The sequence below is a fragment of the Taudactylus pleione genome, unplaced genomic scaffold (genome assembly GCF_031769625.1).
Source record: "Taudactylus pleione unplaced genomic scaffold, aTauple2 ptg000655l, whole genome shotgun sequence".
Lineage (NCBI taxonomy): Eukaryota > Metazoa > Chordata > Amphibia > Anura > Myobatrachidae > Taudactylus > Taudactylus pleione.
This window is the reverse complement of record NW_028285057.1, coordinates 582,475-602,038: the sequence shown is the minus strand read 5'-3', so window position 1 is coordinate 602,038 and position 19,564 is coordinate 582,475. Positions and strand designations below refer to the sequence as shown.

At 44.1% G+C, this 19,564-nt stretch overlaps 1 protein-coding gene across 2 annotated transcripts in view; it reads right to left on the bottom strand.

Moving 5' to 3' along the window:
- Nucleotides 1-1,466: 1,466 nt before the first annotated feature.
- The window catches only part of LOC148478428 (oxysterols receptor LXR-beta-like), a 44,319-nt gene continuing 26,221 nt past the window's right edge, over nt 1,467-19,564 (bottom strand). For both annotated transcript variants that reach the window (XM_088455424.1, XM_088455423.1), the window contains exons 5-10: nt 18,789-19,058; nt 17,529-17,749; nt 14,993-15,172; nt 8,211-8,310; nt 5,831-6,039; nt 1,467-4,286 (exon numbers count right to left, since the gene is read on the bottom strand). In XM_088455424.1, the coding sequence (XP_088311550.1) occupies nt 4,113-4,286; nt 5,831-6,039; nt 8,211-8,310; nt 14,993-15,172; nt 17,529-17,749; nt 18,789-19,058 (1,154 nt within the window). In that variant the 3' untranslated portion in view covers nt 1,467-4,112. The remainder of the gene's footprint in view (nt 4,287-5,830; nt 6,040-8,210; nt 8,311-14,992; nt 15,173-17,528; nt 17,750-18,788; nt 19,059-19,564) is intronic.

Here is a 19,564-nt window from a genome sequence, read left to right as displayed (position 1 = left end):
CTGATGGCCGCCCATTCTTGGCTAATCAATGCTTGGAGTTTGGACAAACAAAAACCCACAAATTCTGACACACACCTCTTGAGGATTGACAACAAGCTCTCATGTGTGTGGTTGCTTCTCAGCCCACGGAGTGGGATCACTCACAATTTTGCCTAAGAACACAGCCATGAATAAAGAATGGTAACAAAACATCCTCCAAGAGCAACTTCTCCCAACCATCCAAGAACAGTTTGGTGACTAACAATGCCTTTTCCAGCATGATGGAGCACCTTGCCATAAGGCAAAAGTGATAACTAAGTGCCTCGGGAAAAAAACATTGAAATTTTGGGTCCATGGCCAGGAAACACCCCAGACCTTAATCCCATTCAGAACTTGTGGTCAATCCTCAAGAGCCCAGTGTACAAACAAAAACCCACAAATTCTGACAAACTCCAAGCATTGATTAGACAAGAATGGGCGGGCATCAGTCAGTATGTGGCCCAGAAGTTGAGTGAAGTTGAGCATGCCAGGGCGCATTGCGGAGGTCTTGAAAAAGAAGGGCCAGCACTGCAAATATTGACTCTTTGCATAAACTTAATGTAATTGTCAATAAAAGCCTTTGACACTTATGAAATGCTGTAATGTTACTTCAGTATACCATAGTAACATCTGACAAAAAGGTCTAAAAACACTGAAGTCACAAAATTTGTGAAAACCAATACTTGTGTCATTCTCAAAACTTTTGGCCATGGCTGTACAATATGGTCAGGTACATTGTAAAAGTACAAATGGAGATGATCTTTTCAGTATTATTGAACGCATATACTGTAGCAGATTTGAGCTCTTGTATAGTGAAAACACACAGACCTGGAAGGTTGGAGAAGTGACCTTATGTTGCTAAGCGATGTACATCAATCTAGATCATAGTAAAAGGTTTCCATTGGACAATGTAATATGCTCTTCACAATTTGTTGGGAACAAAAAAAAAAACCACACAACCTTTTTCGGGAATTGGTAAGCAATGCCGGCTGTCAGGACGCCTCCTGTCGGTATTGAGACCGGCGGCATCGCGGCCGCTGGTCTCATAACTACATCCCCCTTTTTCATGCCCTTTATCCCCCCAGTACAAGCTGAGCTGAGAAACTCTGTAGAAGTTTTGTCCCACCCTCACCAATGCCACAAACATTAGTCTGTCGACATTACAGAGCCTGGGAAATCCGGCAGCCTAGCAGCCCCCATAGAAACCTGCTTCTGCTGTCGGAAACGTAGGAACCATCAACCATCTGTAACAAGAACGGGTGATTGCTGTACTGGTAATAGGAGGCTGCAGTTTTTCACGGTCTCCTTAAAAGCGTTCCAATACATCGTGGTCACTCAACCCCAAAAATTATCGTGACCAGCGGCTTGCGCACCTTTGAGATGGCAACGTATTATCGCTGTTTTTGACATGTGGGTTATGCTAAAAATAAATAATTTATGACACAAAGACAAAATTACAATATATCTGTCTTATTTACAGGAGCAGTTTTAAAGGAGAGGATTCAGATTACACAAGAGAAAAAAAAAAAAAAAAAAAAAGGAAAAAACAAACAAGCAAATGAAAGCGCTTAATACCTCATCTATAAAGATAATTGCTACAATTGGGGATGCACTGAATCTATGACATAACTTCTTTGAAGTGAAAAAGAAGTTTACATAATATTTCACCAGGATTTGTCGTTACTTTCACCAATGTATTTAGCTTGAGGCTGCGCACAGACGACAACGCTCAAAGCTGTATCAGCATCACGCAGCTTCCTGAATGTAGCAAAGGTCTAATGTCCTCTAAAGAGATGGTCACTTCTCTTTATTTTGTCACAGTCAATGCCTTTTACACATCATTCCGCGGGTACGTCATCCTCTCCACAAGGAACAATTAGCCCTATCCTACGAACGGCTGTATGATCTGAATTGAGCGGCTTGCTGAAAGTTAGTGCCCCCATTCCACCTGTACGCAGTATAAGGACATTGCCTCCTTAGTCTGTGTTCTCAAACATGCAGCAAAAGCAGCGTTGGAAATCTATTCAATAAAAGGGCAAGTGGCTGCTGATTTAAGCATTTTAAGAAATCGGCCTTTAATCATTTATGAGGTAAAACATCACTTAAGAACCTCTGTTGTGTATGAACAAATCATTAAAAGAAAAAAAAAAAAAGCTTAGTGCTAAAACTTCTTTTAAAGCCCCCAAAAAACAATACAAACCAAGTGTCAAGCCATTTGGAGGGCCGAACCAGTATTCAGTCTGTCAAGGAACTAGAGGTATCACTACTTCCTAGGCTACATTCTTATTATATTATACAAACATGGGACACCCTATCTGTCTCCACGCTGTAGAAGTGCTGGGACCAATTTAAATATTAAGTAGAATTTCTTGACACTTTACTGCCAGTATATAATGTCCTGCAAATATTGGGGGACATAGAAGAAGCTGTGTTATTAGTAGGGAGGGAGCTTCCCCCCACCCCATTAACATTCCAAGACACGCAATAATATCCCAGATAAGAACAGTGTTAACCTGTGCGATCCTTAGAGGGGGTACTCCACACGCACCAAGGATAATTTAGTACTTTATTCCAGTGACATTAAGCAAATCAAAAATGTTATGATTTTGGTGAAGTTAATCTTTTTTTTTTTTCAGACACTGAGCCTGGATCGGCACATACCCTCTACTCTGTTAATAGACCGGATGCATTTTTGCTGTTCGTGAAATATAACTTCACATGGTCTGATTACATATAACAAAAGGACAATAGCTTGTGCATCACAAATTTACTTTATCCAAATGGGATAATTATTGTAAACATGATTCTGTATGATGAGCTAGCATTGCTATACTAGAAATAAGCACAAACTGTCCCTTTAAATGTTCTCTCTGTGGGAAGGACCTTGCAACCCACCATAACGGCAGTCATGCAACCTAAATTTCCAATGATTAATATAACCAAGACAAAAAGTAGTAATGTGAAGAGGGAAGAAAATCTGATCATGTGGGCATTCAATGGAAAAAAAACAAATTGAGGCTCTATGAATGGGGCCTCTGCTTGTCTTAATTACTCCCCATAAACATATATTAACCGAACTATGCAACAAATGCAGTGTCGAATAATTAGTGATTGTCAATAATTATAGCTTAAGTTAAGAATAATATGTGGGGCCTAAGTCAATGAGTATGAACTTTGAAATTCCCTATTTTAACACAGCCAAAAACATCACTACGTGAACTGTCCCGTTAAGTCAAATAACCCGCAGTTACAGGCTTTATTCCCGATACTAGAACACCTGCTGGCCGTGCCATGCAAGTGCCAAATGAAAGATCTCAGACATTCTCAACAATAAAACATGTTGTAAGTGCATATTTAAAAAGGGTGGGGGGAAGGAAGATCCAAGCAAGATCCAGAGACTTCGATGTAGCTGGTGCAAGAAAAACATGCACTATTGCATTTAGGAACGTGTGGCCGACGTTCATCATTAGGGGCAGAAGCCTTGGAGAAACGAAGATCGTGACACCTGACTCAGTAGGTCACCTGCCTGACGCATGACAACAGTTACCCTCCCATCCTCATTCCCCACATTAGGAAATACTAATTATTTTACTTTAACGTCAGCAGGGTTAGTGGCCTAGCACTGCCTCACAGGGCTACACTAAAGCATCTCTGTACAATTACATCTACCAAAATGACTTGCGCTGAAGTCACTGCCGTATTCTCAGGACTGAAGAGTTCTTCTAAAGCCTAGCGTCGGGCCTTACTTTATAAAAGTGATCATCTGGGGGTAAAACCACCCTGTTTACAAATCATAACTCTTTCCCGTCAAGTTGAAGTTCACCGAAAGTCAACCAGCACCTTAAAACGGTATTAAGCCTCGAGAAAAAGGAGACATCCCTTTCCGCACCGGTGTCTGCTAGCTATGGGCGAGTCATTGTAAAGCGGTTGGCAAGTTTTCCCACCAGATCTTCCGTCTGGGTTAGGATGTCCAGGGAAAGAAGCCTTCTTCAGGTTCTGCTGAATTCTGTGCTTCTCTCCCTTAGAGTGCATCTCTGATGCAAGAAACCTGATCTGTGTGTCGAGCCCATGTCATCCCTGAGCAGATTGGGGAGCTAGATAGGTCTCAAGTCCACATTTTCAATGTCATCAACATCCCAGATTTCAGACAATAAAGGTGGCAGTTTCTTGTCCTGAAGGCGAAGGGCAAACACCTGCTCCGAGTGCACGCTGCTAAGTGTCCGTAGGCTGACCAGCTTCATTAACATGCGAGGAAACATCAAGTGATCCTGTGGAAGAGACAGAAATCTACTGTAAGGTGTAAAATAATCAGATAAAACAGACATGGATAAGCCGCACATGCCTCAAGCTGGGCACACACTATACCAGGCCTGGCCAACCTGTGATTCTCCAGCTGTTGTGAAACTACACATCCCAGCTTGCCCTGCCACAGTTTTAGCAGTCCTTAATAGCAAAACTGAAGCAGTGCATGCTGGGACTTGTAATTTTACAACAGCTGGAGAGCCACAGGTTGACCATTCTTGCGCTATACGATGTATCATTCGCGACAAATCCGAACGACCATCGTATAGGGTGTGCTCTGAAAACCACCCAATTAACTGTACGATAAATTGGGAGGTCGCATCTTCCCATCTGATAGGCTGCACATCATATGAGACGATGCCATGGACAATGTAGCACAGTTACATTAGACATGTAACGATATAGAACACAGACGTGCAGTGTGCGCGGCAAATAGTTATATTGTTAAAACACATCGCCAGGTCGTCCAGGTGTGTACCCAGCTTTCTAGGTATCCCGAGGTTATTGTGCCTAACAGATGGGCCCCTGTGCATAACGTCTATGACCAGATTCTAATGATGCTGTGAATATCCAAATGAGGTGTAAAATTGGATTTTTACATGTTGTGGCAATAGATCGAGTTAAAAGGTGATTCTCACACTTTTATTATATGAAATACGCGGCATGTTGAGTTTTAAATGTGATTTACCAGTAATAGTAAAAAGGCTACAAACAAATAAAAAAAATAAATAAAGGTTATCCAATAATAAACTAAACACCCCCTCACTTTAAAAGTTGCACTCCAAGTGTTTTTGTGCAAAGGTTCCACTTACGTAACCAACTATTGTAGTCAATTTGCAAACAAACTCACTCTCAGAACAATGTTGCCACCTGTAGGCCATGAATAAGTAATGCACCCACGAGATGTAGTCATGTGACCGGCAGCCGCAAGGCCGTCGGTCACAATCCAGACAGAGGAATGCCGGCCAGGTATTTATGAAAGGCTTCGAAATACCGACGCCTATCATATACCCAACGCCAGAGACGCCATCCCGAACGCCCTTAACATTAGTCGCGGGAGGGATAGGATTAGAGAGTCTAGCGGGGTTAGGTTTGGGGGGGCTGGGGAGAGACTAGGGTTAGGCCCCCCCAGGGAGGGTTAGGTTTAGGGAGTGGTAAGGGGGGGGTTAGTCACCACTAAGCGAGGGTTAGGGAAGGTTAGGGTACTTACCTGCCCCTGTTGGGATCTGTTGCAGCTGGCATTTAAATCCCATTCCGCACCCACATAAGCAAAATGATCCATCTATTCATTTCAAATCTCTCTAAAATGTAACTTTAGTGACATTTTAAAGGAGTTCCCGAAATCTAGATCTTTGTCAATGAAAGTCACTCTGCCTGGTGTGCGCAAACTTCGGTCATAGACCGGTAGGTACCCTCAATTGCTGGAAAGTGATGTTAAAGAACCTGCCATACCTATGGAGCAGTAAGAATCTGGCAATGTATACTTTTGAGATGACTAGGTCTCCCGTACCTGAGGCCTCTTGATACGGGTGTAGGAGTGCAGAGCTTCCACGTACGGCAGCTGGAGGCTCTCCACAAGCTGGTGATTCTGCACATTTGGTCGGTCAGCAGAGAAGATGTTTATCGCTATGAGGAGGGCGTATTCTGCGTCGTCCAGCTGCATCTGCCGCATGCCACGCGAGAACTCAAAGATGGGGTTTATGAACTCCACCTGTAATCCTGAGGATGGGACAGGAAAAAGAACACACCACATTCACAGGACAGCTTGTATAGTCACAGTAGCACTGCAATCGCTCACCGCTAGCTGCTTCTATCATTGGTACTGGGACATGAGAAAGGAAACCAGAACAACCAATGACAGAAATGTTCTGTTCCAGTAATTCTGCATAGAATAGGTTTCCAATACTGGGAGGGAACTGCTGAAACGGGTTACAGACCTGATTCTGAGTCAGATGCGAGTCGCAATACAGCCGGGCCTCGTGGAGGTCAGCACACTGCGCAGGCGGCAAAGAAATTGGCAACTGTGCATGCGCGGATTTACACTTCACACCGCCGGGGTTCGCCATCTGTGAAATGGGTGTTTCTGGGCAGTAACCATGTGACTGCGCAGAACTGATCTGTCTCGTGGGCGTGTCGGCTGACGGCCGTGCTCATTCGCCGTGTATGGACGGAGATGGGACGCCTACTGCTGGCTGATCATTTGCACCCAGTATGGGGTGGGTGTAAGTCTCGATAGGAACGGTGACCGCTGCGGACAGAAAACAGTGGGCAGCCCAGGCCTTGCAGATGGATATTCCATGTAGACAGGCGGATAGTGGCATTAGGAGGCAGCCATGGCCAGACGAAACAGAAGCGCACAGCAGCTCCCGACTCAGAATGAGGTCCTATAAGCCCTATGGCCTTCATACTAAGACTCTTCCATTGCTTACGGAGAATCGAGTACTATATGTAACTGGTTGGATGCTATATCGGGTGACTCAAAAAGTTGGGTAATAAGGCGTCAGGAGACTTCCTTCATTTACTCAGATGCTCCCTTATCCCAGCAGCAGTCGGGGGGGGATCAGTAGGAATCTTACCATAAAATAAGGGAGCCAGTCTAATCTAATGAACAGCCCCTCAATACACTGAGGCCAGGGCACTATTCCCAGCAGTATATACAATGTGATGGGCACTTACTACTGTACTATGATTTGTATCACTGGTAATCCTTTATATCGCTGCCTTATCTTACTGACATTATATGTGCAAACGTCTAACCCTGTGACAGGATGCTTGTGTGTTTTATATGGTCATCATGTCACAGAGGGGCATCTGTGATATATGTGGGTGCTCTATAAAGGGTTTATGGAATGCAATGCCTCCGGTTAGCAGTTCCCCGCACACTTTGGAATTATTACAGTTACAAGGTGTAGCGATTTCATAGTTTCACAGTTAGAATAAAAAGTACTAAAAATATATAGTGACAGACTTGAAATACACAACAAACAGCTCATTTGAACTTTAAAATCACCGAGGATGGGTTCAACTGTGCTTTCTCGGTCCACCCCCTGGAATGGATCTGCCCAGTATTTTGTATTAAGCCTTGGAATGTTTAATATGAAATACAAGAAAATAACTCCAGTGCTTCCTATAGAGCCCATATAAAATCTCTATAATATAATAACACAATGCAAATCGGTAATAGTATATAATAGTGAATTTAATAATATTGTATAGAAAGGTGATACACAATATGAAAGAAAAAATTAATCTCTAAAAAAGCGGCAAATACCGGTATATACATATAACATACATACTCACAACATAAAACAAAAAACAGTGCAATCACTAGATGGATCCGATAGGAGGGAAAGACACGCTCTGTCCCTCCTCTTATTGGATCCATCTAGTGATTGCACGGTTTTGCATTATAATATAGAGGTATTATATGGGCTCTATAGGAAGCGCCGGAGGTATTGTCTTGTATTTCATATTGCTATCTAGGGAAGGTAAGCCCCTACTTTTTCCTCACAGACAGCATCCAGATAGAGCCTACAGGTACTAGCGCTACCTTCAGCCCTTTCTGTTTGGAATTTAATAGTTTTCAATAAAAATAAACCTTTACATCATCAGCTAAAAGGTAAGCTGTTACATACACTGTATGCTGTCCAAATAAGAGATTTAACAGGGCAAAGCTGTCAAATAGGACTTTAAACTTCATGAAGCAGAGGACAAGCAGCACCTGCAGAATATTTCATCTTTAAGCGAGGAGCGAGAAAGATCACAGATCTGCACTAGTATTCAGGAGCCCTTCACTGATGTGTTGCTTTGTGGGTGTGAGTTCTGGATTCTGCTTGTGCTGCAGCAGCCAATGAGAATGCGGGATAACAGTGCGCAGTGGTTGGACTCACCTGCCCGGTGGAAGTCGTCCTTGCTGTACGTAAAATCTTTCAGGAACGTTATACATTCAGTCTCATGATTGTAGCGCCTTGCGGTCTCCAGCAGCATTATCTGTCAATGAGGTAAACAGGAACGCTATGTAGTGTCTGATGTATTACAATGATGGATGATATTATACAAACTGGCAAAAGTGGTCATTAATCTAAGCGTTAGAACTCCACACTGCATCTGGTCCTGCCTATCGGGTCCCAGCTTTCCTACTGCTTGTGCACATGTATAATGGGGTCTCTATTAAATCTACAGCTGCGAAAAAGGTGAGTGGGCACACGAAGGAGTAGTTGTATGAAGCAGTGAAAAGACTGGAGGAGTGTGCCAGTGGGGAAGTTGCTCTTGGCAACCAATCAGCTTCTACCTATTATTTTATAGAATGTACTTGATAAAAGGAATCTCAAAGCAGAATGGTTGCCATGGGCAACTTCTGCACTGTTTTCATAAAATTAAAATAAATAAATAGGAAAAAGATGGACTCCTACCAGATGTTTAGGTCTATATGAACGCGTTTCGACAACATAACGTATCTTTTTCAAGGCATGAGGAGGAGATCACTTTTGGGTAGTATTTATACAACCAACTAACTGCCGAATGAACAATCCTGTCTGGAATTATTAGCAATTAATGGGTGGTAAAAATACTACACAAAGGTGACCTCCACTGTATACTTCGAAAAAAATACCTTTTGGTACCGAAACGGGTTGGTAGGGAGACCTGCTGGACCCTGCCTATATTTTCTGTATATTTGTACCTGGGGACGTCTGGTTCCGATTGTACAATTGCCTTTAGGTCTACTTGCTCATGTAGATCTAAACATCTGATAGGAGCCCATCCTTTTTTTTTTTTTTTTACTATTTATGTGGTTTTATAATATCCTTCTTAAAATAAAATAAGTGTTACATGATTGGAAGTTTTACTCCTATTCCTGAGGGTAATCAACACTATTGTTTGGAGAATGGATTTTGACGGGGGAAACAAATCCTGGTTGGGCAGTGCCCTCACCCCACAATGTATTGGTCTACATATAGGTATAGACTATTTAGTAGGAATCCTGTAATACGCTTAAATTTTTTGTTTATAGGTCGTATCAGTATCGCACTATTTTGTATAATTTTGTTCTTCTTTTTTTAGATATTGTGAAAGGAAGTGGAGTCAGCCTCCTACTTACAGCATACCTGTTGGTATAAGGAGATCTCGTCCCATTGGGACATCATTATCACTGATATTTAAAGGAAATTCTCCTAAGTAATAGCGCCTTTTGTGCCAGTTTGTGTGTTTAGCTGGCTTTGTATACTGTGTGGACTGTAGGTGACACTTGTTTCACTCTGTCTTTTTAGGCTACTTTTTGCACACCAACTATCAACATCATTTGTCACTCTCTATATAATCCATAATATAATATATATATGTAGTGAGGTGCCGTGGTCCTCACATACTGATTATTTTATTTTGTATATCGGGTCCAAATGTCAGAGCCCTGCGGAGGTTTAATTTAATGGAAGGAGAGGGGTTGTATAGTGCACAGGGGCACAGTGCAGACGTAATCAGCGGTGACACAGAACAAGCTTAATCAGGAGGGAAGGTTAGAGGGCAGATGGTCATTGATGGGGTGACGGAAGCATGATTGTGGGGGAAGAAGGCACAGTGTAGACATAGCGTAGGAGGGAGACATTCTACAAAGGAAGAGATGTACAAGAACACGAGGACATGCACTGACACTGGGAGGAGGTCGGCTGAGAGGAAATTTGAGGAAAATTGACTTCCCAGAAAGGGTAGTGGATAAGTGGAATAGCCTCCCATCAGAGGTGGTTGGAGCTAAAACGGTGGAACAATTTAAACACGATTGGGATAGGCATAAGAATATCCTTAAGAGAGATGTAAGGAGTAAATAGGGTTTAAGTTGCCTAAAGGATACATGAAAAGGGGCAGACTAGATAGGCCAAGTGGTTCTTATCTGCCGTCAAATTCTATGTTTCTATGACATGGCATCGGAGCCAGCTGGGTGGGTTGACAAAGCTGGATAATTGGCTGAGACAAGATCAGTTTAAAATTCAAGCGTGCGCGACGCCATCTTGTGAATGGCAGCTAGACTCCATTTTAGAAACAAGAATCTGCAAGACCCCATTTTGCGACCAGCGTCACTTTAAGCTACAACTCACGAGCTAAGAACAGATGGCAATGCTTTTGATAATCTAAATAGAATAGACAATGCACCAGAAACTGTGAGTGATTTACATATAAATTGGGAATCCCTGTTGGCAATTGTAATATAATCCAGGCATTGATCTACACAATTTAATTTGTCTGAATCCAAACAGGTTTTAGTTTCATACCCAGACAGGTAGTTTCACAGCTGGAGGTCACATTTGCATTGCAGTCTGAAACTGTGAGTGAGGAATGATATGTGTGTGTATATTATATATATATGTCCATCATAGATGGAATCTCATGCATAAACACTGCACATTACGCACAATTGAGCTGCTAACATGACGCCCAGTAGCGAATGCATAATTATTAGCATCATGCGATTGCATCTTTCACCATTTTACATACACACATTATGCTTAAGACCCCGAATGAAAATACCGTTTAGTAGCTAAATGCGCACGCATCTGTCCCCAGTTAACTAGCGTCTTCATATCAAACCCCGTACACTCACACATTACATATTCACTTACAAGGTTCCGTTAGCTTTAAGATATAAGATTTAAGTTTATTCAGTTAATATAAATGCTGTGAAATAAAGATATTTGATAACTAAGGTTTTATACATGCTAAACAAGTCGTGTTTGGTTTTGTACTAATGCGTACTCTTTTTACAGTATTCCGGTGTTATCGGTGGGGAGGTCGCATCATACATTCTCGAGTTATGGACCGCAGAGACTTCAGGCAACAAAATGTATATTTCATGAACAACTGTTAGGATGTTACAGGGGGCGGGAAGAGAAAGACACCCAGCTGTTAGAGGCAGGGAGAGTCTATTTGAACCAGCCTGTTAAATGCTTTGTAACAGATGCTTCTCCCCTGGGAACCAATGACATCAGCAGCAAACTTCTCTATTATCCTGTCTATTCTGGGGGGGTATAAATATGTGTGCTCCAACACTGGGTCTTTAGTCTTCTTGCTGAATGCTGACTGAGGGGTTTCTTGCTGATGCCTAACATCTGGTACCGGAAGCGCTACGTATGTATACTGTACTTGGGTCTGTATAATTCCTTTTGCGCCTAAATTGTGTCTGGATCAATTGCGTGTAACTGTCTGAACTTTTACTTGAATAACACTTGTGCTTTGGAACCACAGATTCCAGGTCTAAGTCTTTATTTACTGTATGACTGCATACGCAAATTAGCGTCATCCTTCAAGGTTTATAGGAAGGATTTTAGAAGGTACAGGCAGGGGTATATAGAGGTTCTTTTTAATATCATCAGGGTACATGAGCAACAACCCATTATTTGTGCAGCCGCTATCCACATTTATGCATGCCATTATTCAGTCACATGGAGGGGCATCCCCGATCATTTTCTATCGTTGGCACTGATGAACGATGGAGGCAATGTTGTTGCACAGATTAATGGGAAGTACACTTGTGTAATGTGTGGGAGCATTATTGGGTATAACGCCTGAAGGCTAATAGTGTGTCGGGCACACAGATGTGTAAACAGGTCAAATCCCAGGCAGTCAATCGCCATGGAATGCGCCTCTATTTAAATGTCCCGATATATGCAGCTAGTATAGAGACTGTATCCTTTTATGTAATCTACCTCTATACTGTGCGTTTCATTCTCAGTTACAGTGACTTCAGGTGTATGACTATTATATTACCCAATATCCTTAGAATGAACCATGATGACTGTTAGAACACACAGACGTAATGAGTACTACAGTGAGAACATCTCAGCTCACCCTTTACAAGACAAGAAACTATAGCCCTGCTTAGCTTGTACAGGTATTAGGGGTCACGAAGGTGTTACACAGGAGCACTATAGGCTGCAGACTAATCGCTTTCATCAGTGGCGCAAAACTGGGGTCACTTCCGGCTCATTTGATGAGCAGTCTTAGAAGGCTATGCTCACTTCTTACTTTTAGTCAGCTTACATAGTATAAATTAATGGAAAAACGACGAGCAGGAAAACGTGATTAGAAGGTAGGAAAATGGCGCAGATGAGCGCATTGAAAAAAAATTATTATAACAATATGGGATTTTCTGTAATGTTTAATACAAGTGAAGTTCCCAATTTAATTTTCTTGCTTCTTTTGTAGAATAGTGTTTTTAAGGTTTAGTTGTCCTTTAGGATCAGATACCTAACTAAATGAAAATTTTTTTAGACCATTTCCTCATCTTGCCACCACGGCTTTAATTAGATCTCCTATGGTGGCAAGCTACACCATAACATTGGAGGCCCATCTTAAGCTGGACAGCTAACCCTCAGCAGACCAGGCCGGAATATTCGCCTCTCTGCTATACAGGGAGTACGGCTGATTGAACCCAGCATTTTATAGACCTGTGTAGTATGGAGCCGCTGTATAAAACATGTGTAAATAGGATGTTATCCGGTGCGGAAGATTTTTTCCCTTACTGTATTACTGTATGCGATTGCTGCAGGAGGCGTCAAGTCTAAATAGACGCTTACTGCAGCGTCGCACGCAGATCCTAGAGCAGCATTCACAGACGCAGCATCAGGTCATCTGTGTGACCATCAGTCATCTGGGTAACGAATTACTGGGGATGGCTGTGAAATTTGCACTTTCAGGGCCAACTGCAGCTGCGTTGGAAGATGCAGCCAGTGGCCTTGGTACACCCAATTTATTGTACTCTTAGCATTTCCTCCCAGCAGGACGCAGAGTAATCTCCATTCAGTTACACTCACAGATTTTGTCTTCAGTCTGATCTGACTGCACCAGCGACAGATAACATTTTATTATTATTACATTTTATTTATAGGGCGCCACAAGAGGTCCGCAGCGCCGTACATACAGTAAAGGGTACACAGAACATTACAATACAGTAACCAACTTATAAACAGAGCACAAGTAACATGTACATGCTTTCCTTACATAGAGGCATAGTTTATGTTGATGACATATTAACTAAACAGGGAAGAGCTATGGAAAAGTCAATTCATAAAATAGTTCACAATGTTAACACCACACCCACTCACCCAAATAGATAAGATAGTGGCCTCAATTGAGGTCTGTTATTATACAAAATGATGACAGCGTCCTGTGAGATTTTAATCACCAACATGAAACTGGAAGATTACATCTGAACAGTGCAAAGTCCTGAGAAGGGACACATTGCCTAGACAGACAAAGTGAGGGCTAACACACACACACACACACACACAAAATGAGTGGGTAGTCACACCTAGAATGATGACCTGGTGCGTGCAGGTTCACCGTACCCTTCTGCCCAGCAGTCAGTCCTCATTTCACTAGATCACTTTCTTTATTGAATCAATGGTTTGCTGCAGACACTCAGAGCTAAAGACAGCACACTATCAGCTCAGTAACTAGCGGAGTACCCAATAAGGCCACCAGAGTACAGCTACATATGTACTAAATGAAGCTGTGGAGTAAAGGAACATACAGAATGTTATGTAACATATGTTCTATAGAACATCGGGCCTGATTCAAACCCTCTCGCAAGCGTGTCGATGGTGGGCCATCACACGCGCGGCGTGCGCGAGCCCCGGAGCGAGTGAGAAATCACTCGTTCCGGGGCTCACTACAAGACGGGGCGGCTGTCGATGTTGATCAGTGATGTCAGTAGTGGACTTCCTGCTCTAATAGAGCAGGAAGTCCACTCGGGCTTGCGAGACTTGAGACCCTACCACAGGGTCTCTTTACAAGCCCGATGGTCGCGATAATCGCGACCATCACCAGGCCGCACGCACACACTGTGGGTGGTCACCCACAGCTGTGCGAGCGGCCTGGAGGCCAGTCAAAAAAAAAAAAGGGACGCCCTGATTCAGATCGAGCCCTGAATCAGGGCATAGTCATGTTAAAAATATTTTTGTCTTTTGTCAAATCCCAGTTAACACTCATCTAGTCCGATTGCGATGCAGTCATAATACCGACCACGGGGATTCCGGCGGTCAGAATGCGGGCGTCGGAATCCAAACATCTGTCAGATGCACCAGCATCCCGAAGGTAAGTAACAGTGTTAGGGGGAATGTTAGCATTAGGGGTTAGGCACTACGGGAAGAGTTATGCTCTAAGGTGGGAGAGGGTTACGGTGCGGGGAGGGGGGAGGTTAGGTTTAGGCACCGGGGTTGGAGGGGGTTAGGATACAGACTGACAGGTGTCTGTATCCTAACCCTGTCAAGATGCTGGCATCGGGATTCTGACCTACGGCATCCAGTAACCAACCCAACCCATGGGGGAGGGAGAGAGGATATATTTGCTATATTAAAACTTCTCATCCTTAACTGTGTAAGCCGTCACTTCATGAATTGCTGCAGCTCATACACATAGTAGTGTGTGTGTGTGTGTGTGTGTGTGTGTGTGTGTGTGTGTGTGTAATGTGGGAACAGCAGCCACAGAGACAAATGTAAGAGTAGATGACACTATGCCATCTGCACGTGCCCCTGTAGTAAATGAAAGGATCAATAATAAATGTATGCAGGTAATAGACTTTAACAGCAGCATTTCCCATGGCACAATTTTAAATATTGATATATATATTTGAGTATACATAACATTGTTTATATCATTTTTAAATGATCCTAAAGAGGGCTACCTCAATGGTGGACGCCTTCAGAAGTGCGATCTGATCCTCCCGTGACAGTTCCATAAAACCAGGGACTTGTTTGGCAAAATCCACGATCTCCTGCACGGAGATGATGGCGAGCTCGGTGAAGTGAGCGAAGCGTTGTTGGCGAGCTTCTCTGCTGTTGGGGTCGCTAGTTAGGGGCCACGGCTGAAAAGGAAGCACGGCAGGCTTAGTAAGCGCAGAGAGTACAGTCAGCAAGTGTGAAAAGGTAGACAGCGCAGGATTAGCAACGGAGGGCTGAAATTAGAACATTATAGTGATCTTTAATAGCTCAAATAAGCTCAATCTCATATTGGCAACCTCTTACTGTATTGGTTTGTATGAGGGGACGGATATTGGTAATTTTTTACTGCGCTGTAGTTTATAAAAGAGGGAGCAACTATTATATATCTCAGAGCCGGCACTAGCCAAATTAATGATCTAGGCAAGATTTTGTTACTGCCCGTTGTCCCTGCTGCTGGCTGTATCAGCTGCCCGATTGGAGCCGAGCTGAGAGCTCAGATTGCGGTAGGCTACCCAGAGAAAAGTCGCCGCGCAGGTCAGGTGGCCCGACCCCACAACCTGCCGCTGGCCTTAGGGCCATCCCGTCGCTGCCCACTGTTTGCTGGCCGATCGGAGCCATCAGCTGAGCTCAAATTGTGGATGGTGCGCAGCGGCAGCAGCCTCTGTCCACCAGGTGTCCGTGTATGCCCCATTCCAAATGCCCTAAACATTTGCCTAGTTTGTCTGATATATCTTGTGCCCAAGCAAAGGACGGCAGATAGATGAATCGTTTGCGTACAGGAGAGGTATGTTTGCTAGAATTATGCAGAGGTTTTATAAATCACAGCAACTTATAAGCATAGCAAAGCCAATTAAAATAGCTGTGAGGTTACATTGTATACAATGATTAAGAGGTCGCTAGTATATTTCATACATCCAAAGGACTGAGCCAATTACGTTGTACAAAATTCGCAACTTAAAATATTCCTTAATTATCCCTAGAACTCAAAATTTCTGAAATATGAGAAAACAAGGGACCTGGCTTCTCTCTCTGCATTTATTAATACAAAAATGAGCTACAATAAGTAACGTATATTTCATCCAAAGACTCCACAGCTCCTAAGGTGGCTAAATAATTGTGAAACAAATAGCCCCAATAGTTTGTCCCGTTCACTCTGTAATATGTAACTGGGGGCTTAAATGTCAACTGCACCCTCCCCTATCAGCGCTATTTCTATGGATTGTGACGTCTGCTTGTACTGCAGGCAGGGGCGCCGAGAGGGGTGGGGGGGGGGGGGTGGTTAAGGGGTAGCGGGTACAATTTACCCGGGCTTCCTCCCTCCCAGCAGCCCAGCACACAGCATGTGCTGGGATGCAGTGGGAGACTGCCACAGCAATCTCCTATGCCTGAGGGGGGGAGCGATCACACTGATCGCACCGCCCCCCTGGCTTCGCGCCAAGCGTTCGGCGCTGCAAAAGTATGGTTTTTTTCAAGGGGGCGTGGCCACGCCTCCCGCTATTAGGCCACGCCCCCTCTTTATTGGGGCCCGCCGTCGCTCTCTACGCCCGACTGCAGGGGCTTGTGAAAGTATCCTGATCTCTTCTCACACAGCGACCAGCACGGCTGACCAATCATCGGCTAATCCAGACTTTCTCAAATGCGGTCCTCAAGGCACCCTAACAGTCCAGGTTTTAAGGACATCCATGCTTGACCACAGGGGACTTAATTAGTACCTCAGGTAATGTCATTTAGCCATATGTGCTCAACCATGGATATCGCTAAAACCTGAACCGTTGGGGTGCCTTGAGGACCACATTTGGGAACCTCTGGGCTTATCTGTATTACATACCAGGCTTGTAGCCATTGGCGAGATTCCGGTGAGTCTGCCCCATGTTTTAAAAATCGCAATAATTTAAAAAAGGCAGAACCAGTTCTTTTGCAGACTAGTCAAATTAGAAGACATTACATATATTGCTTGTGCTGCAGTTGTAACCATTTCTGTGGGGTCCAATTAGTAACTGCAGGGCAGTGTGCGTGTCCCCTGCCTGAAGGCCTCACGTGCACAAAGGCTTATTGCTGGCACTCTATACATATTAAAATATAAATGTGTCCCTGACATGTCTGGTTTCAAGTGCATTTATACGCATCAACAGCAGTTATTTGCTGCGAGTTGTAGCCCTCAGTTGTCAAAATTGCATACAACGTAGTGTTCATTCTAGCACCCTGCACCTGTCACAGCCCATGCAGCTCCCCTCTCCTGCCAGGAGTGTTGCCCTCTGCTCTGGTGCTTCTAGTACACTCCACTGATGCAAACTTCTCTTATACCGATCAGTGTGTGGTAGAAGCACCAGAGTAGAGGACACCCCAGACAGGATAGAGAAAACCGCACAAGTTGTGACTGGCTCAGGGTGCTCAGGATGAACACTATATGAAAAGGATTCCTTTATATATTGCAGACCTCATGATAAACATTGATCCTGTCTGTGTAGACCTGATGCATCACCTTGGTAGGCGTCTTACCGTTACTTTGGGCTGATCACTGAAGGACCTCTTGTTGCACTGCTGCTGTGCGGAGACCAGCTGCTGGATCATCTCTTCCTGCTGAGACGTGAGCTGGACAATATCCTGAGCCAGCACGCAAGGGCTGGGGGGCACCAAGACTGCAGAGGACTGGACCACATCGTCCTCGTGCTGCTGCTTCTTTATCTTCTTGCTCCGGATCTGCACTTCGGAGAGCACGCCTGAAACAGAGCGCAACAGGGTCACACTATCAGCAGCTGGTCCTCACGGACTTATCCCGGCACACACGGGATTAAAGCAGGGCTGGGATGAAATCGCTGGACAAAGACGCAGACAGGGGTGTTAATGCACAGAAGAACCGCTGGCTAAAGAGATTATGGTGATTGAGTGAAGTTCTCCTTTAGTGGTGCATAAACCAAAATGAGGTTTGAATCTTAGTTCCACTTTTTATACTAGGTGGTAGCACAATGGGAGTGTTTATAATAACGGGGCAAAGAGAAGTTGACTGAGAAAACATAATAATTAATGATAAGATTTCTAACATGCCCCTTATTACTCCAGGTTCCCCTGACTGCACAAACATCCCCGATAGTTTTACTAACAGGGAATGGTGCTGATGCACTCTGTGGGCCCTACTCCATCATAAGCATTGGCTCGCTATCTAATGCTAACATCTTGGCGATCGTGTGTCCGTCTTTATGCGAATGGCCAACCCACGCACTCTTTTTCCGTCTGCAGCCGCCATCATTAGTATTGGCACTTACACCCACTCCCCCACGCTGAGTGCAAGACATACGTCAGAAACAAGCATCTCATCTGCACTCTTCAAAAGAGCATGGAAGTCTGCTCCATTACCCGGCAAAGTGATCCACCAACGGTCGGATCAGATCATCCGCGCTCTCGGATTCTGTATGTGTGCATATCCGCGTCTGCAGTCAGCGACTGCTTTCTAAGACCCGTGCACAGTTTACAGATATCCGCCGGACGCATCCGCATTCAGTCTCAGAATCAGGCCCAATATGGCTTGAACATCTGAATGCTAAGAAGGTTCTACACATCATAAATCTATTAACAAAGGCACAGCTACAGACAATGGGGGGGGGAGGGGGTGTCAAACCTTCTAAAGAGTACAAGTGAAGAAGTTTCCCATAGCAACCTATACAATGATAGCTAGAAGCTGATTGGTTGCTATGGGAAACGACTCCAACTGTACTTTTTAGAGTCTCTTACAGCTCTAGACAGGGTTCTCCGGTCACTCACACTGTTCCCGCATGCCGGCCTCTCGGCACTTCCGAAGCCGGCACTCCTGGCACTTGCGACGCATGTACATGTCCATCTGGCACTTGCCGCTGTTCTTGCAGGTATATTTGGGCTTCTTTATGACGCTGCGTCTGAAGAAGCCCTTGCAGCCCTCGCAGCTCAGCACGTTGTAATGGAAGCCTGAAGCCTTGTCTCCGCACACACTGCACACTTCGTTGCCCAGCATCTTTGGTGCAGGACCCTTCTTCCTTTTACGCTCTGGCTCCTCCGCTATTATTGGAGAAAATGGTTTAATTACACAGACTGCAAACAAAACTCCTGCACCCCCATAGCACCCACTTATAAAGTTGAGTGACTTATGGGTCCTTTTGAAGGGGGAGGGGGGACGCAATAGGGTAGGAGTTTGTAGAAGAGATGTTTTTCAGCAAAGATTTAAAGCGCCAATTTTTTTATTATTATTTTTTTTTATCGAAACCAACCTAATATACATAATGTCGCCGCTTTAAATCTAGCTGCAAAATCGGGAGACAAATGTTTAAACTTCGTACCTCATTACAGTATAACCGGAGCACTGGCTGTTTCGTTTTTTTTTTCTAAACACTAAAACATGCTGCTGAAGCTGTGAACAACTCCACCTAGTGGCCAAGTTATCATGATACTTGCGTGGAAACATTTTACAGGAAGCATAACTCAAAAGTCTAATACCGCTTCAATCAGAAGCCCTTTACATGGCTCAAGACCAGGGGTGGACAACAAGCGGTCCTCCGGCTGTTGTT